The sequence below is a fragment of the Rhinatrema bivittatum genome, chromosome 12 (genome assembly GCF_901001135.1).
Source record: "Rhinatrema bivittatum chromosome 12, aRhiBiv1.1, whole genome shotgun sequence".
Taxonomy (NCBI): Eukaryota; Metazoa; Chordata; class Amphibia; order Gymnophiona; family Rhinatrematidae; genus Rhinatrema; species Rhinatrema bivittatum.
Genome location: NC_042626.1, coordinates 64,554,017 through 64,581,432, shown reverse-complemented (window position 1 = coordinate 64,581,432; position 27,416 = coordinate 64,554,017). Strand labels below are relative to the sequence as shown.

At 50.1% G+C, this 27,416-nt stretch overlaps 1 protein-coding gene across 2 annotated transcripts in view; it reads right to left on the bottom strand.

Annotated features, from left to right (window-relative positions):
* Positions 1–27,416, bottom strand: part of ZNF692 (zinc finger protein 692) — a 95,529-nt gene that overhangs the window by 22,186 nt on the left and 45,927 nt on the right. For both annotated transcript variants that reach the window (XM_029572824.1, XM_029572823.1), the window contains exon 8: positions 1,045–1,159. In XM_029572824.1, the coding sequence (XP_029428684.1) occupies positions 1,045–1,159 (115 nt within the window). The remainder of the gene's footprint in view (positions 1–1,044; positions 1,160–27,416) is intronic.

Sequence of the window (27,416 nt, the reverse complement as noted above, 5' to 3'; positions counted from 1 at the left end):
GCAGCTTACACCGCAAGGTGCGCAGGCTTCTTCATTACTGGCGTCATGGTATGTGCTACTCTCAACACACTCAACAGCGTCTGACAACAGAGCATTTAACTGTGCTTCCGTCCAAAATAAGGACGCCCAAGAAAAAGGAACATTTATCCCTGGATGCATACAAATTTTGGACGTCTGATGGATGCCCCACCTGAACGCGCAGTGCAAACCAACTGCAGGCCTAGATGTGCCGTGGACATGCGCAGAACAAAAACACGCGAACACTGCTACGGCCTACCATGCGGTGCCACAGAAAAGCCTGAGAATGGGGTCTAGCTTAAAAAGGCCAAATCGACCTGCCAGACTGCTGCGATCCCCAAGCCCTCCACGAAGGCAGGAAACAATGTTGGATCAGCGCACTGAGGCTCAGAGACTGGAAAAAGGTGTGTGTGTGTGTGTGGGGGGGGGGGGGCGGGTGAATCCTTAATAGTCTCTACTCCTTACTCTCTTCTTGGGTTTTTTTTTTTCTGCAACTCTTTACGTGAGCTCAGCCTGTCCTGGCCGAGAACAACTCCAGTCTCCAGCTGCAGGGGTAGAGGGCTACAGCCTTCACCACCACACATGGATTCCTGCAACTGCTAGCCTTTCAGCGGGATCTCCCATCAGCTAAGTCCATGCCGGGGAACCGGCTACTGGACCAAAGCACTTGACTGGGGGAAGGATCGAATGGATATCACCCTCAGGAGAAACTCAACTGAGGGAGGGACCTTTTGGCATCCATTCAAGAGAGCGGTGTGTATAGTCTCCTTTAATTTTCTTCCTTTCTCCTTTATTTTCTTATTTTTTTTTAAAGTAATCCCCCAGTAGGAAGACGCACATCCACCATCCGGCAGGCTGATGTCACTGCAGGAGTATATATACTGTGATGTTAGTTTTGCTCTGTCTCCATCTGCTGGTAGAGATGCATAATCACTTCTTCTGGATCCACCTGTCTAAAACCTAAGATATGCCCTCTTTTTATTACTTCAGCCTTTTCACAGCACATGAAAACTGCCAGTATCTTACCACTATGACGCTTCTCATGCTCCTTCAGGTGTTTTTTGAAGTTGAAGGATTTCCCACAACTGGGCTCAGAGCAGGTGAAGGTCTTCTGCTGCTCATGCTGGTACTTCTTGTGGTGCTGCAGTAATCAGAAAAGGAACAGTAATTTACTTTAGCCAAAATATCTATCTGTGCACAGGGAGTGAAAGAAGTCAAGGTATAGCTTAAGCATCTACCTTTCTGCTACTCACAAACAACAAAAGTTGCTTGCTTCTAAAGATGATAGTAAGATCATAAAATGGATGTTAAAATGTTGATGTTTCCAATGATTTAGACAAATCAGATATCGTGCATTTACACAAAATCCAACAACGGGAACACAAGGGTCAAACGAATGCCATAATCTCTAGGGTTTGCAAAGTTTCATTTTCACATTCTAACTTTTCTCTTAATGTCTAACTGTGACTTCAAAATGTTTTCCAGAAACAAAAAGAGGCAGGGAATCGCAAACATTTATTCTCAGAACCTGAAAGTTCTTTCTGTGGAGACAACAGATTCAACATACCCAAAAATATTCTGGGCTAGACTGGACATTTTCACTTTTTTTTTTTTAATTTGGCGGTTAGAGGTGCAAGTTAAAAACAAACTTCAGCCTCTAAACACTGGTTTAAATTGGTTTAAATTGTTGGCACCCCCTCTCCGCTGCCGTCCCTCTCTTACCTTCAGGCCAATGTAGTACCGTGCACTGGCCGCAGTGCACTGCTCAATGTGTGTTTTGGACTCGTATCCATAACCCCCGATGCAAAATACTGCTTTTCTGTACTTCCTCCGAAATATCATGTCGATATTAAGTCGGAGGAACTAAAAAACTCAAAATGTCCCCCAAGAAAAATTGAAAAAAAAAAAAAAAAGGGTGCCAGCATTCAAATTAGGAAAAGGGACGCTCAATTAATGAGCATCCATTTTTGTAACCCATGGCTGTGCATAGGTTAGGGAAAGGGACACTCGTAAATTGAGCGTCCATTTGCCTAATCTGCTGACAGTCACCTCTCCTGGGTGCCCGCGCCCGAGGCGGTGTTAGGAGCGCACAATTTCCCCTAGTGTCTCCGTTTTACCGCAGCAGCCCATTTGCAGTTTGCATTGGGTGTTCCGGAGAGGCGGAGCGGTGCACGTTAAGGGAGTGGGCGCTCAATCATGAGTACCCATTTAACGCGCGCCGATACTGCATCGGCCTGCTGTGTGCAAGAGTTTGCTTCTTCGGCTATTTTGGCAAAGGTGCAGACTCAGAGATGAGTGTCACCATCAGTCCATGGTGCAGCTCTGGCTGCGAGCTGGCCTCCTAGTGGAGGTCCTTGGGTGGCGGCAGCGTTATTGAGGCTGCGAATGGGAGCCTGAGTGTTGGGTCTGGAGATAGCTGGAGGCCCTCTGAGACAGTGATGGTGTTTGCAGACTCTGCCTGCATGCGCAATGCCTGGACAACTAGCACTCTCCCCCTGGGCGCTTCAAGAACTGTCCTGATGACTGTTGAGTTGACATCCAGGGCCTCGAGTAGTGATATAGGTTGTGTGGTGGGAGATCGGAGCCTGGTGGGTCAGTTATTGCTCTGGCTGGAGTTGGGGGTGGGGGTCATGGGTGCTGAGGGAGGCTCAGTGATGGGGCAGTCCTAGTCCAAATCATGTGGGAAAGATGCAAAGAAAGGGTCTTGTGACAAAGGCAAGGGCCCAGCTCTGAGGAATACGGATGAGGACAAGAAAGGGCTTCAGGTTGGGGAGGCAGATTTGGTGACGCAGGCCACCCCAGCTGCTGAGGGCACTGGCCAGCCGGTTGAAAGGTTGGGCAGTCAACCAATGGTCCATATCAGAAGCACTCCTTGGTCACAGGCTTCTCAGGTTGGTTTCCTTTGGGGACTTTTGGGAGTGGTGATGGGGGTTGCCAATAGAAACATAGAAATGACGGCAGAAAAAGACCAAGAGTCTGCCCAGCAAGCTTATGGTAGCATCTGTCGCACCATACAAGTATCTACTGTGCTATACAAGCCCCCTATACTTATCAGTTTCCCAGACCGTCAAAGTCAGGGCCCTTGTCGGTTGCTGTTTGGGTCCAATTCTCATTACCTCTAGTCATTGAAGAGGAGAGTAATGTTGGAGTTGCATCAAAAGTATCAGCCGCATCAGCAATTTACCCCCATTTTTATTTGTTTTACCAGGCTGTAAAATTCAGTGTCCTTGTTGGTTGCTATCAATCTAATTTCCCTTTTCCTCCTACCATTTTATTTATTTTTAATTTTTATATACTGAAATTCCTGTATGAAATACAAATCAATCCGGTTTACATGGAACGGCTAATCGCCCGGGGTTTAAATAACGGTTAAATTTACATATAACGATTAAAAACAGTAAGTCTGTTTAACAATTTAACAATTAAACAGGAAATTGCCTGGGGCATTAAGTGTATACCTAACAGCTTTACATAAAATTAAACAGTAACTCACCACTGGTTAAAATGAAAATGAAAACAATTGAACAGGGTAGTGGAGGGGGAGCAAAAAGGAGAGTAATAGCTGAAAGCAACGAGGGAATGAGTACCAGGAAGGAAGTTCAAAATTGAAAGGGAGGTGTAGAAGGGAGGGACAGAAAGAGTGGAAGAGATCCGGTTGGATAGTTGAGAAGGAGGACTAACGTGGACGGGAGGAGATCAGCGTTAGCTACAGAGGAGGGAGAACTTGGGGGGGGGGGGGGGGAGAGAAATTGAAGCAGAGAGCAATGATGGTTGCATCAACAGTGTAAAGGCTTATTGGTTTAAGATAGTAATTACCCTCATTCACTCTTTTCTTCATTCTCATCCTGTTGCCTTTAGGGATTCACAGTGTTTGTCCCATGCCCCGTTGATATCTTTTACTGTTTTTGTTTTCACCACTTCCTCCAGAAGAGCATTCCAGGCATCCACCACCCTCTCCGTGAAGAAATATTTCCTGACATTGATTCTGAATCTTCCTTCCTGGAGTTTCATTTTGTGAACCCTGGTTCTACTGATTTCTTTCCAATGGAAAAGGTTTGATATTTGTACATCATTAAATCCTTTCAGGTATCTGAAGATCTGTATCATATCTCCCCTGCACCTCCAGGGTGACCCTCCAGGGTTTCCCCTGTTCAGGAGTCACTTTGATACCTGCTGGCCTCTGTGGGGGTCTTTTCTTAGGGACCACTATCGCCAGTCATTCTTGCCTGCGGGATCCTCCTCTGTGAGGAGCATTCTAGTCTTCTCACAGATGGGTGAGCATGCCTTTCATCCTTTCACCATGTCCATGGCTGAGGGAGTTGGGGGTCAAGTGACCCCACAAAAGAGGTGCTGCTCTTGCTTGCGGTAGCATGCAAACTATTCTTCCTCTTTTTTGGGATCACCTTGTCTACGGAAAGAGGAGTCCTGGGTCATGCAACGATTGTCCATTGCTGGACTACGTGCTTCCGTGGGGGGTGGGGGGGGGGTGGGAGTATATACACTCATGGCTGAGGTAGTGATATTTCAGCTGGGTGCTTGGCAATCTGTTCTGAGATCGCCCTGGGCCTGCCCTGGTGCCCTTTGGGTTTCCGGCCTTTTAATGAAATCCTGTTCTACCGGGGTTTGCAGATGCGACTCCCTGGCTTCCCATCTCCTAGTGGAGTTTTTGGGATTTCTCCCCGGGGCATTCGCTCTCAGTTTCCGCTGTTCCAAGCAGGCTGAGGGCTCTATCTAGGTGGGTAATTCCCTGCTGGATTTGGCAGTGAGTTGTTCGCTTGGGGTTGATAGACAACCTGGCGATTTGTGCTTACCCCGGCAGTCCACTGCTCTGCCTCCTTGTGTTCTTTGCTCCTCTAGACTTCCGGTTGGAGGGCAGGGCAGGATACACCACATTTTTCCATATATTTTCGCCATGCTCTATCCAATACTTCCTTTAGCTTTTCTCATTTCACTAGGTTGCCCAAAGGGCCTTCCTGTGCCAGGATAGAGGAACCTGTTCTTGACAGGTGCTCTTGGGTGAGCTTCAGGTCTATATCATCTCTCTGTTTGGGAGATTTGGGCTATAGGTCTGTTTCAGGGATTGCCCTTCATCCCCTGAAATCCTTGATGCTATCCTGCATGGTCAGCTAGGTCTGATGCTTTGGCATGCAGTGTCTGTCCCAAGCTCTGCCGTGGTTCAATGCTTGTTCTTACAAGCGTTGCTTGGGCTTCTTTTGCCCATTATGCGTCCAGCCAAACCTGGGCACTCTTCTGCAGAGACATTCTGTCCTTCGGATGTCAACGGACCGCACTTTCTCTCTGGGGTGCTCTTGGGTCCCAGATTGTTTTTCAGTTGTCTTTTAACACCGATGGAAACTGTGTGGTCTTCTTTCAAGAGTCTTTCTTTTGTCTACAGCTCTGGGTTCTTCTTGTATCCAGGAGGTTCTATCTATTGATGTTGTCAGGGTTTACTTATAAAGGACCCTGCTTGCTTTGCATCACTCCTCTGATTTAGGCACCCCTGCTGCACAGGAGGGTTTGTTTCTCAGTCTTTTCTATGGTTTTTCTTTGTAGAACCAAACTCTCCCTAGCCTGGACCCCTGGTGAATCGGATGCCTCACAGGCAAAGGCGAGAGGTAGTGCTTCAGCACTGTGTTGTTTCCTGCTTTGTCTTGCTTGGACAGCCTATAGCTAGGGATTCCCCCATGTGTGAGAACTACCATTCTGCTTGTTCTAGAAGAAAGAGTTGCTTACAGCGATCTGTGTCAAGAACAGCATAAATTTGAAAAGGAGTGCCGCTGTTCTTGACACAGATCGCTGTTAAAATTATCCCCCCCGAAGCAGCCGGACTGGCGAAACACGGGTCCGTGTTGGGGGATTTGCTGCAATATACTGTGTTTAAATTAAGAGGAGTTGCCGGAATAAAACTACAATTGTTTCTGCTGAAATCCTGACCAGAAATTGAACTTATTCTTGCACTTGTTGTGGATGCTTTATATATGCTGAGTGCAAGTAGTGCTCCAGTGTATTTCTGCAAAGAATTGAGACATGTTAGCCATTTGGCAGATGAAATTTAATGTGGACAAGTGCAAAGTGATGCATGTAAGAAAAAGTAACCCACACTAGCCGTTGCATTTGGTGGTCTGTGGATTCCTCCCACGGACTGCCACACTTACCAGCAGGCCTAGGTCGCTGTTGCCAGTTTCCACCACTGCCAGGCCACTCTCTCTGGTGCAGTAGAATGTCGCTGACAGCCTTCAGAGGGATGCTGCTGCCTCCTGCACCCAGCTCGTCTAAGGCACATGTGCACTGATTTCTCTCCTCTTAAAGGGCCCATGGTAGGAAAAGACCGGCAATGCACCTGGATGATATCATGGGATTAGACCTATAAAAGGCCTCAGCTGCATCTCCTTCTTGCCTCAGCAACAGGTCTCCTACAGCCTCTGCAGGTGAACTGCCCTCACCGTCCTCCCATCGTTCCCATGTTCCTATCTTCAGTTTCTGGTCTTCGTCTGGGCTTCAGTTCCAGTGTCTTGTTCTTTGGTCATTGTGGTCCTTGTTTCACTCCATTTTTTAGTGTGCTCTGCCTCCTGTGCTGTTCCTTATTCCCCTGCCCTACCTATCTGTCCTGCTTTCCCTTGGACAGATCCTCGGTTTGACCTCGGCTTGCTTTCTGGACTTCTCTTCATTGCCACCTGTCACTGACCTCTGACTGAGTACTGGGCATTCCTTGATTGCTAACTGCCCAGACCTGAGCTTGCCTCACACTGACTTAATCCACGAATCTGGCAGCCCCAACACCCAAGGGATTAACCTAAGGGGACCATGGCTGGTATAGGCGAAGCTCCAGCTGAGTCTCTGCCTCATCCCACTCTGCCAGACAACTATGGCGACCTGCAGGGCTCCTCCCTACAAGCTGTGCCAACTCCACCTCGGTCCAAGGGTCCATGTCTGCAACAGTAGCTACATGTTAGCTTCTATATTAGGAGTTAAAGCACAGGAAATGTATTTGGGTGTCATTGTGGGCAATACCTTGAAATCTTTGGCTCAGTATGTGGTGGCGGTTAAAAATGCAAAATATTAGGAATTATTAGGAAAGGAATGGAAAATAAAATGGAGAATGCCATAATACCTCTAAATCCCTCCATGATGAGACCACACCTAGAATACATTGTGCAATTCTGATCACCGCATCTCAAACAATATATAGCAGAACTGGAAAAGATACATAGAAGGGCAACCAAAATTATAAAGGAGATGAAACAGGTCCCCTATGAGGAAAGGCTAGTTTTCAGCTTGGGAAAGAGATGGTTGAGGGGGATATGATACGGGTATTAAAATCATGAGTAAAATAGAACGGGTAAATATCAATCAATTATTTATTCTTTCAAATACAAAATCTAGGGGATACTGCATGAAGTTAGTAAGTAGTACATGTAAAACAAATTGGAGAAAATTCCTTTTCGCTCAGTGGACAATTAAGCTCTGGAATTCAGCATCACTGAGTTTAAAAAAGGTTTGGACAAGTTAAGAACATAAGAAATTGCCATGCTGGGTCAGACCAAGGGTCCATCAAGCCCAGCATCCTGTTTCCAACAGAGGCCAAACCAGGCCACAAGAACCTGGCAATTACCCAAACACTAAGAAGATCCCATGCTATTGATGCAATTAATAGCAGTGGCTATTCCCTAAGTAAACTTGATTAATAGCCATTAATGGACTTCTCCTCCAAGAACTTATCCAAACCTTTTTTGAACCCAGCTACACTAACTGCACTAACCACATCCTCTGGCAACAAATTCCAGAGCTTTATTGTGCGTTGAGTGAAAAAGAATTTTCTCCGATTAGTCTTAAAATGTGCTACTTGCTAACTTCATGGAATGCCCCCTAGTCCTTCTATTATTGAAAAGTGTAAATAACCGAGTCACATCTACTCGTTCAAGACCTCTCATGATCTTAAAGACCTCTATCATATCCCCTCTCAGTCATCTCTTCTCCAAGCTGAACAGCCCTAACCTCTTCAGCCTTTCCTCATAGGGGAGCTGTTCCTTCCCCTTTATCATTTTGGTTGCCCTTCTCTGTACCTTCACCATTGCAACTATATCTTTTTTGCGATGCGGTGACCAGAATTGTACACAGTATTCAAGGTGCGGTCTCACCATGGAGTGATATAGAGGCATTATGACATTTTCCGTTCTATTAGCCATTCCCTTCCTAATAATTCCTAACATTCTATTTGCTTTTTTGACTGCTGCAGCACACTGCGCCGACAATTTTAAAGTATTACCTCCTATCCCATGACTTTTTAGTTTTCTTAGAAGCCTCTCATGAGGGACTTTGTCAAACGCCTTCTGAAAATCCAAATACACTACATCTACCAGTTCACTTTTATCCACATGTTTATTAACCCCTTCAAAAAAATGAAGCAGATTTGTTAGGCAAGACTTCCCTTGGGTAAATCCATGTTGACTGTGTTCCATTAAATCATGTCTTTCTATATGCTCTACGATTTTGATCTTGAGAATAATTTCCACTATTTTCCCCGGCACTGAAGTCAGGCTCACTGGTCTGTAGTTACCCGGATCGCCCCTGGAACCTTTTTTAAATATTGGAGTTACATTGGCCACCCTCCAGTCTTCAGGTACAATGGATGATTTTAATGATAGGTTACAAATTTTAACTAATAGATCAGAAATTTCATTTTTTAGTTCCTTCAGTAGCCTAGGATGTATACCATCCGGTCCAGGTGATTTGCTACTCTTTAGTATGTCAATCTGGCCTACTACATCTTCCAGGTTCACAGTAATTTCGTTCAGTTCGTCTGACTCATCATCCCTGAAAACCATCTCCAGAACTGGTATCTCCCCAACATCCTCATTAGTGAATTCATTTAGTCTTTCTGCAATGGCCTTATCTTCCCTAAGAGCCCCTTTAACCCCTCGGTCATCTAATGGTCCAACAGACTCCTTCACAGGTTTCTTGCTTTGGATATATTTTAAAAAGTTTTTATTTGCCTCTATGGCCAACTTCTTTTCAAATTCTCTCTTCTTCTGTCTTATCAATGTTTTACACTTGACTTGACAATGCTTATGTTTTATCCTATTTTCTTCAGATGGATCCTTCTTCCAATTTTTGAAGGATGTTTTTTTGGCTAAAATAGCCTCTTTCACCTCACCTTTTAACCATGACGGTAATCATTTTGCATTCCTTCCACCTTTCTTAATGCGTGGAATACATATGGACTGCGCCTCTAGGATTGTATTTTTAAACAATGTCCAAGCCTGTTGAACACTTTTAACCTTTGCAGCTGCATCTTTCAGTTTTTTCTAACTATTTTCCTCATTTTATCAAAGTTTCCCTTTTTAAAATTTAGTGTTAGAGCTGCAGATTTACTTATTGTCCCCCTTCCAGTTATTAGTTTAAATTTGATCATGTTATGATCACTGTTGCCAAGTGGCCCCACCACCGTTACCTCTCTCACCAAATCCTGCGTTCCACTAAGAATTACATCTAAAATAGCTCCCTCTCTTGTTGGTTCCTGAACCAATTGCTCCATGAAGCAATCATTTATTACATCCAGGAACTTTATGTCTCTAGCAAGTCCTGATGTTACATTTACCCAGTCACTATTGGGGTAATTGAAATCTCCCATTATTATTCCACTGCCAAATTGGTTTGCTTCCCTGATTTCTCTTAGCATTTCATCATCTGTCTGACCATTTTGTCCAGGTGGATGGCAGTATACTCCTATCACTATACTCTTACACCCAACACACATGGGATTTCTATCCATATAGATTCTACTGAGCATTTAGTCTCTTGTATGATCTTTATCCTGTTGGACTCTATACCCTCCCGGACATAAAGTGCCACACCCCCACCAAGTTGATCCTCCCTATTATTGCGATATAATTTGTACCCTGATATAGCTCTGTCCTCCTTCCACCAAGTCTCTGTGATGCCAATTATGTCAATCTCATCATTTGCTGCTATACACTCTAACTCTCCCATCTTACTTCTTAGACTTCTGGTATTGGCATACAGACATTTCAACGAGTGTTGTTTTCTTGTTTTAACAACCTGCTTTTCAGTTGTTTGGGATAATTCGGAAATCATTAGCTTTGGTAATTTTTTACATATAGGCATATGGACTATGTTTGCTTTTAATGGAACCTCTCTGTTGGGATGCCCTAACTCTCCTGTTTCATTAGTATCCTTCAAGGATACATTTCTCTGAACCATGCACTGCTGAGTGACTGTCGGCTTTCCCCCTTGTTCTAGTTTAAAAGCTGCTCTACCTTTTTGAAAGTTAGTGCCAGCAGCTTGGTTCCACTCTGGTTAAGGTGGAGCCCATCCTTTTGGAAAAGTCTCCCCTTTCCCCAAAATTTTCCCCAGTTCCTTACAAAGCTGAATCCCTCTTCCCTGCACCATCGTCTCATCCACGCATTGAAACTCTGGGGCTCTGCCTGCCTCTGGGGACCTGAACGTGGAACAGGAAGCATTTCAGAGAATGCCACCCTGGAGGGTCTGGATTTCAGCTAAAATCCTAAATTTGGCTTCCAGAACCTCTCTCCCACATTTTCCTATGTCGTTGGTGCCCACATGTACCATGACAGCCGGCTCCTCCCCAGCAGTGTCTATAATCCTATCTAGGTGACCCGTGAGGTCTGCCACCTTCGCATCAGGCAGGCAAGTTACCAGGCGGTTCTCACATCCACCAGCCACCCTGCTATCTACATTTCTAATAATCGAATCACGAACTATGATGGCCGGCCTAACCCTTCCCTCCTGGGCAGTAGCCCTGGGAGACTTGTCCTCAGTGCGAGAGGACAATACATCACCTGGAGAGCAGGTCTTTGCTACAGGATCACTTCCTGCTACACCAGGGTGATGTTCTCCTACTGGGAGACCTTTCTGATCCAAGGCAGCACTGGGGCTGCCAGAATGGATTTGGGACTTGGCTACTATGTCCCTGAAGGTCTCGTCAATGTACCTCTCTGTCTCCCTCAGCTCCTCCAAGTCTGCTACTCTAGCCTCCAGAGATCGGACTTGTTCCCTGAGAGCCAGGAGCTCTTTGCACCGAGTGCACATACAATCTCTCACCGGCGGGTAAAAAATCATACATGTGACACTCGATGCAAAAGACTGGAAAGCCCCCCTCTTGCTGCTGGACTGCTGCCTTCATCTTAGTTTTATTGAATTCCTAGTTAAGTTTAGGATACTAAGGAAGATGGAATGAGAGTACTTTAAATTTACAGGTGAATTTAGTAATTAATCAGCTAGTGTCCTACAAGGGGATGATTAAACTTTCAATAAGGGCTGGTACAATAGTATGATTTAGATAAGACCCTGATTGATTTTTAATGAGAAAGTACCGTGTTTCCCCGATAGTAAGACACCCCTGATAGTAAGACGTAGTGGGAATTTTAGGGGGGTCGGCTAATGTAAGACATCCCCCGAAAGTAAGACGTAGTGTTAAAAAAAAAATTATTTTTAAATACCTGTCGGAGGGCCGCGTGGGTCCAGGCGGCCGGCGGCGGGAGCCGGGTGGTCGCGTGTTAAATCTAGGCCGCGGGCGGGTGGGTGCTTGTTCCCGGGGGGGGGGGGCGGGTGGACGCGCGTTAGTTCGAGACGGCCGGCGGGCGGCGGGTGGTCGCGTGTTACATCTAGGCCGGGTCGCACAGGCGCGCATTCATTCACTGCCGGTGGGGGCTGCCTAGGCAGCCCCCGGCAGCCCCCACCGGCAGTGAATGAATGCGCGCACAGGCCCACAGCGCCTGTGCGACCCCTGCGATTCGGCGCTGGGTGGGGGGCTGCTTTCGGCGCTCAAGGCAGTCACATGCTGTGACCACGGCATGTGACTGCCTTGAGCGCCGAAAGCAGCCCCCACCGGCAGCCCCCAGCGCCGAATCGCAGGGGTCGCACAGGCGCTGTGGGCCTGTGCGCGCATTCATTCACTGCCGGTGGGGGCTGCCGAGGCAGCCCCCACCGGCAGTGAATGAATGCGCGCCTGTGCGACCCGGCCTAGATGTAACACGCGACCACCCGCCACCCGCCGGCCGTCTCGAACTAACGCGCGTCCACCCGCCCCCCCCCCCCCCCGGGAACAAGCACCCACCCGCCCGCGGCCTAGATTTAACACGCGACCACCCGGCTCCCGCCGCCGGCCGCCTGGACCCACGCGGCCCTCCGACAGGTATTTAAAAATTTTATTTTTTTTTGAACACGTACGTCTTACTTTCGGGGGATGTCTTACAGGTTTTTTCCAATATAAGACATACCCTGAAAGTAAGACATAGTGGGACTTTTTGGGGTAAAAAGAAAGTAAGACGCTGTCTTACTTTCGGGGAAACACGGTATCTTGTGCCTAAAAATCAAGGGTTGAATGGGTGGGAAAGACAGACATTAGAATTAACTATCTCTGGCTTGCTTATTACCTCAGACACATACAAACTCTAAAGAATATATCCCTTAATTTCACCTTTCACCAAACTTTTATAAACCCCCAAATTTCTGAAAACTATACTTACCAATTCTCTTAAACCACGGTTAAATTAATCTTCACTCAGTTAATGGAAGGGTTTGAGATTCGCATGCCATTAGGCATGCGCTTCCGGTCCTCCTCTATTGCAAAGGGTGCGGGGCCTCTGAAAGCCGTGGCTGTGGAAGTCAATCCCTGGATCACTTGCAGTGACCTCTGGATTCCTCTCCCGGGGGATGCTGGGAGCAGTATGCAATTGAGCCTTCCAGTCCTCCTCTACTGCAAAGGGTGTGGGGCCTCTGGAAGCTGGGGCTGTGAAAGTCAATCCCTGGATCGCCTGCGGTGACCTCTGGACTCCTCTCCCGGGGGATGCTGGGAGCAGTATGCAGATGAGCCTTCCGGTCCTCCTCTACTGCAAAGGGTGCGGGGCCTCTGGAAGCTGGGGTTGTGGAAGTCAATCCCTGGATCGCTTGTGGTGACCTCTGGACTTCTCTCCTGGGGGATGCTGGGAGCAGTATGCAGATGAGCCTTCCGGTTCTTCTCCGGTTTGTGTAGGAGAAGTCCATAAACCGTTATTAACCAGATAGACTAGGAAAAGCCATTACTTATCCTTGGGGTTAGCAGCATGGGATCTATCTACTGTTTGGGAACCTACCAGGTACTTGTGACTTAGATTGGCCACTGTTGGAAACAGGGTACTGGGCTTGATGGACCCTTTGTCTGACCCAGTATGGCAATTCTTATGTTCTCTCTCTCCTACACATGACAACATATACAGAGGCATTCCTGCTCCCTCCCAGAAATGGATACAAATTCCCTCTCCCACACAAATACAGAAACACTCCCTTCCTATCTCTCCTTTCTTCCAGACACAGGACATACACACACTCTCTCTCTCTCTCTCCCCTAAACACTCCCTCCTTTCTCAAACACAAGATGCACAAACATCGTTTACCTCTTTCTCTCCAGACACAGACACACATGCATACCTTCTCTCCCTCCCAGACATACACATACCTTCCCTCTCTCTCTGACATAGATACACATACTTCTTCTTCTCTACCTCCAAAATATGCACACACACACTCCGCGTCTCTCACTCTCACACAGACACACACACACTCCATCTTTGACTCTCTGAATCAGAAACACTTGAATGCTCCCATCTGCTTTCTCTCGGACACAAAAACATATATAAATTCCCTCCCTCTCTCTATCCCAGATAGACACATACACATTCCCTCTCTCTCTATCCCAGATAGACACATACACATTCCCTCTCTCTCCCCCTTCCACACACACTCCCTTTATCTCCTTTCCAGACAGAGAGACATACACAGTCCCTGTCTCTACCTTCCAGACAGAAACATACACACTCCCTCCTTCTCTCACCCAGACACAGACACATACATATACCCCCTCGTCTCTCTCCCAGACACTCACACACACGTAGCCCCTCACTCTCCCTCACTTTTCCACAGGCACAAAGACACACATACACACACTCTTTCCCTCTTTTTTCTCTCTCCTAGACACAAACACATTCATACACTCCTTCCATCTTTCTTTCCCAGACACAAACACATTCATACACTCCTTCCATCTTTCTTTCCCAGACACAAAGGCACCCACAGACACTCGTACTCCCATCTCCCTCTCCGACAGAAAGGCACTCCTTTCCTCTCTTGCTCCCAGACACAATTCACATACACAAACATTCCTTACATCTTTCTGTCACGGTTTTGCCTGTTATAGGAAAATTAGTTTCTTACCTGATAATTTTCGTTCCTGTAGTACCAAGGATCAGTCCAGGACACCTGGGTTGTGACTCCGCACCAGTAGATGGAGACAGACTAAAACTTGTGGGCGGAGCCATATATGCCCCTGTGCCAGTCACAGCCCCTCAGTCTTACGGAATGTCAAAGTAGAACACAACCAGAGAAGTAAACAAAACTAGATACCGCTAACTAACGGGGAAAGAAATACCCCTTCTGGAAACGGACTCTCCAACCGAGAGAGCGAACAAGCGGAACAGAGCAAAGCAAAACACAGAGCGGACTCTCCATTACTTCAGCGCAGCACTGCGGGCGGGATCCTGGACTGATCCTTGGTACTACAGGAACGAAAATTATCAGGTAAGAAACTAATTTTCCTTTCCCTGTACGTACCAGGATCAGTCCAGGACACCTGGGATGTACCAGAGCAACCTACTGAGGGTGGGAAGCAGAGAGTCCCGCTCGGAGTACCCTCTCTCCAAAACCCCCGGAATCGGTAGCCCGGACATCTAGCCGGTAATGCCGGATAAAAGTATGCAACGACTTCCAGGTGGCCGCCCTACAAATCTCTTGAGGCGACACCTGAGAAGCTTCCGCCCAAGACGCTGCTTGAGATCGAGTCGAGTGAGCCCGCAGCCCCACGGGAAGAGGTTTTCCCCGCACCAAGTACGCCGCACCAATGGCCTCCTTGAGCCAACGAGCGATCGTTGTGCGGGACGCTGCAGCTCCTTTCTTTGGTCCAGAGAACAGGACAAACAGATGATCTGTGACCCGAAACGGATTAGTGACCTCCAGATATCGGAGGAGGGATCTCCGCACGTCAAGCCTCCGTAACTCCCTCTCTTCGGTAGCAGAGGAGTCTCCGCACGCAAAAGCGGGCAACTCCACCGATTGATTCACGTGAAAAGACGAGACCACTTTCGGAAGAAAGGAAGGAACCGTCCGTAAGGAAACCCCCGAATCGGAGATACGCAAGAAAGGTTCCCTACAGGACAGGGCCTGTAACTCGGAAACACGCCGTGCCGAGGCAATCGCCACCAAGAATGCCGTTTTTAAAGTGAGATCCTTAAGAGTCGCGCGTTTCAAGGGCTCAAACGGCGCCGTGCATAGAGCGGAGAGAACCCAGTTGAGGTTCCAAGCCGGACAAGGAAGACGTAACGGGGGGCGAAGGTGCTTAGCACCCCGAAGGAAACAAGCAATATCCGGGTGAAGCGCCAGGGAGTTACCTCGCAAACACCCCAGCGCCGCCACTTGGACCCGTAGGGAATTGCACGCCAGACCTTTGGCCAGACCCGCCTGAAGGAACGCTAGAACCTCAGCGACAGAAGCCGAAGTGGGGTCCACCCCTCGCTGCACGCACCAGTCCTCAAAGACGACCCAGACACGGACGTAAGCCAAAGACGTTGACTGCTTCCTGGAACGCAGTAGCGTGGCCACCACCGCATCTGAATAACCTTTTCTCTTCAGTCGATTCCTCTCAAAAGCCATGCCGCGAGACAGAAGTGATCCGCATCCTCCAAACAGACGGGGCCCTGATGGAGTAGGGCCGCCATTCCCTGGAACCGAAGGGTGCCAGTTGTACGAGGTCTGCGAACCACGGCCGGCGAGGCCACTCCGGTGCCACCAAGATCACGTTGGCCGGATGCAACTCTATGCGCCGTAGAATCTTGCCGATCATCGGCCACGGGGGAAACACGTAGAGCAGCACATCCGTCGGCCAGGGAAGCACCAACGCATCGACGCCTTCTGCCCCCCGCTCTCGTCGTCGACTGTAAAATCGCGGGGCCTTCGCGTTGTGCCACGTGGCCATCAGATCCATGTGGGGCACCCCCCACGTTTCGCAAATGAGAAGAAACGCTTCGTCCCCCAGCTCCCACTCTCCGGGATCCAGACGATGACGGCTGAGATAGTCCGCCTGCACGTTGTCGACTCCCGCAATGTGAGACGCTGCGAGGTTGCTGAGATGTAGCTCCGACCAGGCCATCAAGCGCTGAGCTTCTTCTGCCACCTGGGGGCTCCGGGTCCCCCCCTGCCGGTTGATGTATGCCACGGTGGTCGCATTGTCCGACAACACTCGGACTGCCTTTCCCCGCAGCAAAGGTAGAAAAGCCTGCAGGGCCAGACGGACCGCTCTGGTCTCTAGGCGATTGATAGACCACTGGGCTTGCGACACTGACCATAGGCCTTGAACTGAGCTCCCTAGACAGACCGCTCCCCAACCGGAGAGGCTGGCATCCGTGGTCACCACTGTCCAACTGGGCACCAGGAGAGAGATTCCGGCGGAAAGATGACTGGGGTCCAGCCACCAACGCAGGCTGTACCTCGCGTGTCCCGCTAGAGGAAGCGGTAAGTGGAAATCCTCCGAGACCGGCTTCCAGCGGGAAAGCAAGGATGACTGTAAGGGTCGCAGATGAGCGAACGCCCATGGCACCAGCGCCAGCGTGGAAGCCATAGACCCTAGGACCGTAAGGTAGTCGCAGACCCGCGGTTGGCGGAGAGACAACAAGCGGTGTACCTGAGTTTGCAATTTGACCATCCGTTCGAGGGACAGAAACACCTTGCCCTGCTTCGTGTCGAAAAGAGCTCCCAGATATTCCAAGGTCTGCGTGGGTGTCAGATGACTCTTGCTGAAGTTGACCACCCATCCCAGGGACTGCAACAGATGGAGGACCCTGGCCACCGCCATCCGACACTGACCCTCGGACTTCGCCCGAATCAACCAATCGTCCAGGTATGGATGGACCAGGAGACCTTCTCGGCGCAGTTGCGCCGCCACCACGACCATCACCTTCGTGAAAGTACGAGGGGCCGTTGCGAGCCCAAAGGGGAGCGCCCGAAACTGGTAATGCCGACCCAGAATGCAGAATCTGAGGAAGCGTTGGAACGACGGCTGGATGCCTATGTGAAGATACGCCTCCGTGAGGTCCAGGGAGGCCAGGAATTCGCCTGGCCGGACCGCGGCGATGACTGACCGGATCGTCTCCATTTTGAAGCGAGGAACGCGAAGGCATCGGTTCACCCCCTTGAGATCCAGAATTGGTCGGGACGTGCCGTCCTTCTTTGGAACGATGAAGTAAATGGAGTAACGGCCCGTTCCTCGTTGGCTGACCGGAACGGGGGAGATAGCTCCCAAGTCCTCTAGGCGGCGGATGGTGTCTAGCACCGCCGCCTTCTTCTCGGGAGCCTTGCAGGGTGAGACCAGGAACTTGTCCACTGGAATGCGAGCAAAATCTAATGCGTAGCCGTGTCTTATCACGGTGAGGACCCACTGGTCCGACGTTATTCCGGCCCATCTCTCGAAAAACGACAGCAACCGCGCCCCGACGTTGGGAACGGCGTGCTGAGGCTGCGGCGGGAGAAGGGCCGACCCCCTTTCATTGTGAAGATTTGGGCGCCGTGATGGCCAGGGCACCCCCTGGTCTACCAAAGCGCCTCCCACGAAAGGACTGCTGCTGCTGCTGCTGCCACTGTGGGGTACGGGAGGAGGAAGACCGGAACGAGTGCCCCGACGACCTTTGAGGCCGCGCCCTCCTGGGCCCACGAAAGCGGGACCTGGCTGAAAAGGAAGGCCGCGACCTGGATCTATCTTCGGGCAACCTGAAAGCCCTATTTTCCCCCAGGGAAGCCATCAAGTCATCTAATTCCTTGCCGAACAGCAATTTACCCTTGAATGGCAGCGCCCCGAGGTGAGCCTTAGAAGAGCCATCCGCCGCCCAGTTGCGTAGCCACAGGAGGCGGCGCGCCGAGACAGACGCCACCAGGGATCTAGACGAAGTGCGCAGCAGATCGTGGAGTGCATCTGCGCCATATGCTATTACCGCTTCCAACTTATCCGCTTGCGCTGCCTCGTCTGCCGAAAGATCCGCATTAGCTTGAAGGACCTGAGCCCAGCGTAAGCCAGCTCTCAAAGCGAAATTCGTACACATGGCGGCCCGAATTCCTAGCGCTGAAACCTCAAAAATCTTCTTGAGCTGTACTTCCAGCTTCCTGTCCTGAAGGTCCCGAAGGGCTGTCGCACCCGTAACCGGGATAGTAGATCTCTTCGTAACCGCCGAAACCGCCGAATCCACCTTGGGAAACTTGAGAAGGTCCAGCGCATCCTCCGGGAGCGGGTAAAGTTTGTCCATGGCCTTGCTGACCTTCAACCCTAACTCCGGAGTGTCCCATTCCCTGAACATGATGTCTGTTGAAGAAAAATGGAACGGAAAAGCAACTGCTGGTCCCGTGAGGCCTAACAGGACCGGATCCATGTTCGCTTCCTGACGAACCACCGCCGGAGGAGGGTTTATTCCCAGTTCTTGGATAATGGCTGGAATTAAAGGTGGCAATTCATCCCTACGGAAGAGCCTGACCACTTTGGGATCGTCTCCTTCAACTGCCTGTGAGCCTTTTGCTACGCCGGACGTAGCGGAGCCGTCCGCTCCCACATCGTTGGGTTCCTTCTGGGTCTCCTCAGGGGAATCAGCGTCCTCCTCGGGGGAAGAATCGGTGTCCGCCTCCTGTGGGACGCCACGTGGAGGCCGCTTCCCCCGCGAGGCGCCCTGGGGCCCCTCCGCGACCCCCGAAGGCTTCCTGGACCTCTTCTGCGGTGGAGCTCTGCGAGCCTCACTCCGGCCGCGCTTGCTTTTTTTATATTTCAGGACCTTGCGCAACAAAAGCGCAAGGTCCTCCGAAAGGGAGCTCGAGTCCGAGGAAAAATCAGCGGGACTCCCCGGGGACCCTGTGTCCCCCGAGGGACCCCCTCCGACCGCGATCCGCTGCGGGGAAAGCGCGGGAGGCAAGGCCGAAGGCCCTGCCGTTTCCCGCGCCATTTCGCGGCCCGTGGCCAAAATGGCCGCCACTCCCGCGCTAAGCGGGAAAAGCTCTTGGGGCTTTTCTGCAGCGCCCCCCCCCGCGCGAAGGCGATCGCGCGGGCCGAAAACGAGCCCCCCGAGGCGCCCCAGACGTCCCCTCTCCGCCCGGGATGCAGGCCGCGCACAGACTGTCGCGCGAAAGACGCGCGCGCGCCGAGCCACAGGCCCGGCAGACGGAGCCGCGAGGCATGCCGGCGAAGAGGCGCGAAAACGGGGCAGCAGGAGCGACGAAAAATAAAGAAAAAAATTCGAACGGCCTCCCCCAGTCGGCGGCGCCCCCCCTGCGAGCGGCGACGCGAAGCAAGAGAGAGCCGGCACAAAATAAAAAACAAACCTTTTTTTTTTTTTTTTTTTTTAACAAAAAAGCCTGTCGCTGTCCACGGTCCTGGAGCCCTAGTCCAGCAGGGGTGAGTGAACCGGGCTCCCCGGTGTCACCCCTGACGCTGCTACTAGGCCAGCTGGGTCCTCGACCCTAGCAGCGGCCTCAACCAGGGGGGGGTGGTCCCCTCAGAACCTCACAACCCCCCTGGGAGGCAGGGCGAAGGGACCTAAGTGACAATTTAGAAAAAATTTCCCAAATAGAAAACACCGTAGCCTAAACTGGCCTAACGAAATCAAAAGAACCGACCCTGACGGAGTACCAGAACCAGGGCAGGCAGGGCTGTGACCGGACCTGCACCATCTACTGGAGACAGAGTAAGACTGAGGGGCTGTGACTGGCACAGGGGCATATATGGCTCCGCCCACAAGTTTTAGTCTGTCTCCATCTACTGGTGCGGAGTCACAACCCAGGTGTCCTGGACTGATCCTGGTACGTACAGGGAAACAGTCTCTCCATGCCAAGGTTTAGTCTGCTGCTCAGATTTCCCTCCACTAGGGGCCCTCAGCAAGCCTGGCTCCCAGTCTTGCCAAGTATCCCCTTCACTTATCACACCAAGCTTCAGCCTTTTTTTATCCCTGCCTTGTCAGTACCTCACCCTTGGCTCTCTGACCTGGCCACAGTTACCTTGTTCCATGCCTTGTAACCTCCAGGCCTGCTCTTACCTTGAACCTTGTCTTGCAGCCTACTCAGGCCTTCCCTTGACTTGTGGCCTCCAGGCCAATTCTTACCTTGTACTTTGCCTTGCAGCCTACTCAAGCCATCTGCCTCACCTAGTGGCCTCCAAGCCTTAAACCTAGCGGCCTACAGGCCTTTTACCTCACTGCCTTTGGGCCTCTGTGTTCTTTGCTCTGTGTTGTCTTTGCCTAGTCCTTATCCAGTCCTGCCCTTGCCTGGACTTTGTCATGCACTGTCCAGTCCAGTTCCTTGTATTCATTCCCTGCCTTGCCATTGCCTTGCCTTGTCCTAGTCTGTATCCAACCCTAGTCCTTGCTTAGTATTCTATCCAGCTTGCACCTGTATCTAGCCTTTTTCAATATCCCACTGCCTACCTGCTCCAGTATCCTGTCCTAAGCTTCCAGCCTGTGCCTGCCCTGCCTTGTCTAGCTTGTTCTGCCTGTACAGCCTGCCTAGCCATGCAACCAAGATGTTCAGCCATTGAAGCAGAGTCCTACAGACCCCCAGAACCTAATGGCTCAAACTTGCAAGGGAGGGGGCTGACTAGGCAGAAGACAAGCCCACGCCCAGTTCTGCGATCCTGCACTACTCCTGTGGTTGTGTCCCCTGATCCCAGCCTGCATCCGCATGACAAATGAAGAGGCCAAATAATCTCCACAGGAGTGGGGGCAGGGCTCCTTATCAACGTGAAGAATCGGGTACAGATTCCAATTATTTTTGCCATGGTGTTCTTGCCCCAGTAACTCAAACCAGTCTTGATTCTGTGCATTATTATGTTTGTCCTGCTTGTCAAATTTTGAATCCTTCACACTATTTAGAGTACATTGTATACCAATTTCCTAACTTTAAATCCTGGGACTGTTCAAAGTATTGGACTACAGATCCTGTGTCTGCAAATACCTGTAGCAGCTGTGCTGCACCCAAACTTGATCCCAAGGTAAGAATTTTTCTTCCTGATGATACAATTTCACCTCAGATCCCAGCTTTTTGGAAGTGCAGTAAACGTCCAGGAAAAAATGCTCTGCTATTTCCTGAGTGTTTGGAATATGGCTCCCCTAACCCAATCTGATCCAAATGTCATTGCTCTCCTGGGTATATACATCCAGACAGAGCCTGTCCTATCTGCTTTGCAACTAATCCAGCTCCTTTTGAGACCACAGCACATTCAGTCACAGGCCAGTGTAGCCAAAGAAAATTAAAACCAGCATCAGGGGAGAAAAAGTCTGTTGTAATACTAAGCACAGACTCCTTGAAAAACACTACTACTACAGACCTAATTTGCCAAGGAGACTTTAGTTCATTACCTGTAAAAGCACAGCCTGCTTCCAGATTCAGCTCTGATTGTCTGGGATCCCCAGCATATCCAGGCACAACTGAAAACAACCAAAAGAAGTCAAAATCAATACCTAAAGGGAAAAAAAAACTGCTTCACAATCTGGTTCCCTTACTGTACTTTTACCCCTGAGTTAGCTCTCACTACCATTTTAAATCCTGCTCCTGTGCTGCACACCTCTGATGTTCACAGTGTAAGAGCTGCGTCTCAGCAAAATCCAGCACAGCCTTCCTAAGAAGCACAACTAAGACAGCTACAACTGGCTAAAATAAGTTTAATTCTATACTTGAAAAGACCAAATCTGTTGCAGAATCCAGCAGGATAGTCCAGGGCTGATGAATGTGCCAGGTAAGCCTGCTCTGATCTCACAGCCTCCCCCCTGCAGAAACATTAAGGAGCCAATGCAATAAGGCACGCACTGAAACTGGGCGCTTTCCTAACGTGTATGCAGCCACATCCCCTGGGCTCCCCGTGCAGTATTTAAATGAAGGGCTGTGCACTGGGGAAGAATTGTGCGTCCATAGAGCTCAAATGCATTGGGTGCCCACATTTGCAACAGATACTCAATATGAGCATCCCCCTTTATCCCGCTCCCTCAGGCCAGTTTCTGCTGTTATTTTGCTGAGGTTGCTGAAGACGCCCATAGCTAAGCATCCCTTGCTATGGGACTCTAAACTGTGCGGCCATAAGAATGTTTTTTTAAACAAATATACATTTATTTTTCAACACCGCAAGCAGTTAAAGTGTCACAATGATATTAAGTAGGATGACACACAGAGGGCCATAATTTTTTTATTTTTCATGAGCTCTTGGGCTTACGAATTGACTGTCTCCTCTGGGGCTGTAGTTAAACTTGCAGCATTAAAAATGTGCATTGGGTGCCCTGCAATTTCCTGCATCGGTGGGTAATAGCCTTATCTACATGGAATTTATGTGATGGGCACTATTGGGTATGCATTAATCTTATTGCGTCAGGTGCTAGTCTAGTGTGTGCAAAACGCGTGCCCAACTGCACACAGACCCATTCACTACGCTGAGCGCAGTTTATTGCATCAGCCACTCAGACAAAGATTTAATTGACTCTGCCTCTAGAACTCAACTGCCCACAGGCGATTAATGACTTCAGCCCTGAGTTCTAAGAAAGTAGCATGCACTTTTTCATCTCTGCTGTTTGTGAAACCCTTCAGAGGAAACCAGGTTCTGAGATTGGTTTCATTCCTGCTGCACAGAATCCTCTCCAGCTTTCTGTTTCCACCACAGCTGCAGTCCTGTCATCCAGGAGGTTTAGTGCTTTACTCCAGCCATCATGCAGCATGTAATGTCTTCTGCACATCCTGTCTCCTCTTCCCAGACAAACAGAACAGCACTCCAGCCACAGGGAGACTCCGGCCCAGCACTCCAGCCACAGGGAGACTCCGAACCAGCAGTCCAGCCACAGGGAGACTCCGGCCCAGCACTCCAGCCACAGGGAGACTCCGACCCAGCACTCCAGCCACAGGGAGACTCCGACCCAGCACTCCAGCCACAGGGAGACTCCGACCCAGCACTCCAGCCACAGGGAGACTCCAACCCAGCACTCCAGCCACAAAAAGATTCCGAGCGAGTGATCCACTGCCAGAGAGAGCCTGGCCCAGCGATCCAATTCGAGAGAGATGTCAGTGCTATCATTCAGTGCCAGAGGGATTCTGGTCATGTATCTCAGCAACCAAGAGACAGTAAGTCAATGCTTCAGCACCTCAGAGAGCCTGACTCAGTTCTGCAGCACCCCAGAGAACCAGATTTAGCAATTCAGTGTCTCAGAAAACCTGATTCAGTGCTTCTGCACCCCAGGTACCTAGAATCAGCGATTCAGAAACCTGATTCAGCATTGCAGTACTTCAGAGAACTTGATTCCGTGCTTTTAGGATAACAAAGCGCTAGTCCTAGACCTCAGTTCCACAGAAACACCAGCTCGGCACGTCTGTACCAAGCACTCTGAGCTTCCATGAAAATTTGGTCTCCACTAACTGCCATTTCAAGAAACCAAGTACCTACGGTCTGCAACCTCCATAGCAAATGGGACCCAGGTGGGGGAGGGGGTTACTGTCACGATTTTGCCTGTTATACCTGCTGCATGGATTTGCCAAGTACCTCCTCACTGATCACACTACACCAAAGCTCCAGCCCTATTTAACCCTGTGCCTCGTCAATAACTCAGTGCTTCTTCTTGGAGTTACCCTTGGTCTCTGATCTGGCCGCTCTGACCTTGATCCATGCCTTGTGGCCTCCGAGCCTGTTCTTACCTTGTACCTTGCCTTGCAGCCTACTCAGGCCTATTGTCCTTGCCTAGTTCTTCCCTTGTCTGGTCTATGTTGTGCCCAGTCCAGTCCAGTTCCTTGCATTCAATCCCTGCCTTGTCTTGTTCCAGTCTGTGTTTGTATCCAGCCCCGGTCCTCGTTCAGTATCCTGTCCATTCTATGTCTGTGTCCAGGCCCGGTCCTCGTTCAGTATCCTGTCCATTCTATGTCTGTGTCCAGGCCCAGTCCTCGTTCAGTATCCTGTCCATTCTATGTCTGTGTTTGTATCCAGCCCCAGTCCTCGTTCAGTATCCTGCCCATTCTATGTCTGTGTCCAGCCCCAGTCCTCGTTCAGTATCCTGCCCATTCTATGTCTGTGTCCAGCCCCAGTCCTTGTTCAGTATCCTGCCCATTCTATGTCTGTGTCCAGCCCCAGTCCTCGTTCAGTATCCTGCCCATTCTATGTCTGTGTCCAGCCCCGGTCCTCGTTCAGTATCCTGCCCATTCTATGTCTGTGTCCAGCCCCGGTCCTCGTTCAGTATCCTGTCCATTCTATGTCTGTGTCCAGCCCCGGTCCTCATTCAGTATCCTGTCCATTCTATGTCTGTGTCCAGCCCCGGTCCTCGTTCAGTATCCTGTCCATTCTATGTCTGTGTCCAGCCCCGGTCCTCGTTCAGTATCCTGTCCATTCTATGTCTGTGTCCAGCCCCAGTCCTTGGTCAGTATCCTGTCCATTCTATGTCTGTGTCCAGCCCCGGTCCTCGTTCAGTATCCTGCCCATTCTATGTCTGTGTCCAGGCCCGGTCCTCGTTCAGTATCCTGTCCATTCTATGTCTGTGTTTGTATCCAGCCCCAGTCCTCGTTCAGTATCCTGCCCATTCTATGTCTGTGTCCAGCCCCAGTCCTCGTTCAGTATCCAGTCCATTCTATGTCTGTGTTTGTATCCAGCCCCAGTCCTCGTTCAGTATCCTGCCCATTCTATGTCTGTGTCCAGCCCCAGTCCTCGTTCAGTATCCTGCCCATTCTATGTCTGTGTCCAGCCCCAGTCCTCGTTCAGTATCCTGCCCATTCTATGTCTGTGTCCAGCCCCAGTCCTCGTTCAGTATCCTGCCCATTCTATGTCTGTGTCCAGCCCCGGTCCTCGTTCAGTATCCTGTCCATTCTATGTCTGTGTCCAGCCCCGGTCCTCATTCAGTATCCTGTCCATTCTATGTCTGTGTCCAGCCCCAGTCCTCGTTCAGTATCCTGCCCATTCTATGTCTGTGTCCAGCCCCGGTCCTCGTTCAGTATCCTGTCCATTCTATGTCTGTGTCCAGCCCCGGTCCTCGGTCAGTATCCTGTCCATTCTATGTCTGTGTCCAGCCCCGGTCCTCGTTCAGTATCCTGCCCATTCTATGTCTGTGTCCAGGCCCGGTCCTCGTTCAGTATCCTGTCCATTCTATGTCTGTGTCCAGGCCCGGTCCTCGTTCAGTATCCTGTCCATTCTATGTCTGTGTCCAGCCCCAGTCCTTGTTCAGTATCCTGCCCATTCTATGTCTGTGTCCAGGCCCGGTCCTCGTTCAGTATCCTGTCCATTCTATGTCTGTGTCCAGCCCCAGTCCTTGTTCAGTATCCTGTCCATTCTATGTCTGTGTCCAGGCCCGGTCCTCGTTCAGTATCCTGTCCATTCTATGTCTGTGTCCAGGCCCGGTCCTCGTTCAGTATCCTGTCCATTCTATGTCTGTGTCCAGCCCCAGTCCTTGCTCAGTATCCTGTCCATTCTATGTCTGTGTCCAGCCCCGGTCCTTGTTCAGTATCCTGTCCATTCTATGTCTGTGTCCAGCCCCGGTCCTTGTTCAGTATCCTGTCCATTCTATGTCTGTGTCCAGCTCCGGTCCTCGTTCAGTATCCTGCCCATTCTATGTCTGTGTCCAGGCCCGGTCCTCGTTCAGTATCCTGTCCATTCTATGTCTGTGTCCAGGCCCGGTCCTCGTTCAGTATCCTGTCCATTCTATGTCTGTGTCCAGCCCCAGTCCTTGTTCAGTATCCTGCCCATTCTATGTCTGTGTCCAGGCCCGGTCCTCGTTCAGTATCCTGTCCATTCTATGTCTGTGTCCAGCCCCAGTCCTTGTTCAGTATCCTGTCCATTCTATGTCTGTGTCCAGGCCCGGTCCTCGTTCAGTATCCTGTCCATTCTATGTCTGTGTCCAGGCCCGGTCCTCGTTCAGTATCCTGTCCATTCTATGTCTGTGTCCAGCCCCAGTCCTTGCTCAGTATCCTGTCCATTCTATGTCTGTGTCCAGCCCCGGTCCTTGTTCAGTATCCTGTCCATTCTATGTCTGTGTCCAGCCCCGGTCCTTGTTCAGTATCCTGTCCATTCTATGTCTGTGTCCAGCTCCGGTCCTCGTTCAGTATCCTGTCCATTCTATGTCTGTGTCCAGCTCCAGTCTTTGCTCAGTATTCTGCTCACCTGTTCCAGTATTTTGTCCTCGGCTTCCAGGCTGCCCAGCCTCTTCCAGTCTGCCTTGCCGTGCAACCAATATATTCAGCCATCAAAGCCAAGCCTTACTGGTCCCAGAACTCAAGGACTCAAACTGCAGGGGGAGGGGGCTGGCTAGGCAGAAGACAAGCCCACTCCCAGCCCTGTGGTCCTCCACTACTGGCTAACTCCTGACCCCAGCCTGCACCAGCATGACACTCTCTCTCCTCCTCTTTCTCAGACACAAAAATACAGATACTTCCTGTTCTCTCTATTCAGACAAACACACACATACACTCCCTCCATTTCTGACAAAAAGCCACCACCACCCTCCTTTTCTCTCCCAGACAAAAAGACAAACTTCCTCCCGTTCTCAGACACCAAGACAAGAGATGCTCTCTCTCTCTCCCAGACACAAATGTACTCCCTCTCCTATCTCTTTAAGACACACTCGCTCTGCCTCCCTTCCAGATAAAAAGAAACAAATTCACTCCCTCCCTCTCTATCTCTCAGACAAACACACACACCATCCCTCTTTCTCCCAGATATAAAGAAATAAATACACACTCCCTCCTCTCTCACAGACAGAAAGACACACACACACCAACAACCTTCCTTCCTCTCTGAGACATAGACATACACTCCCTCCTCTATCTCAGGCACAAAGACACACATGCACCCCCTCCCCCCCCCCGTCCAAGATACAAAGTAACACACACACAATGCCTCCTTCTCCCAGAGACATACACATATTCCCCCCCTCCCCTAGATACACAAACTCCCTCTCTCTTCCTTTCTCCCAGATACAAAGGCACACAAACACACACACACACACTCTCTCTCTCTCTTCTGGACACAAAAACCCACACATTCCCTCTATCTCACTCTCTCCCCCAAACACAAAGACACACATACGTACTCCCTCTCTCACACACACACACTCCTTTTCAATATCTTTCAATCTCTCCCAGACACACTAACTTTCAATCCCAGAAACAGACAAACTCCCTCTCTTTAACAAAAAGAAATACCCACTCCTTCACTCTAATTCTCCCAGACCCAAAAACACACACACTCTTTCCATCTATCTCCCAGACAGAAAAAAACCCCACACACTCACTCTCTCTTTCCCAGATACAAAGACACACCTCTTTCTCAGACACACATACTCCCTCTTTTTCTCTCT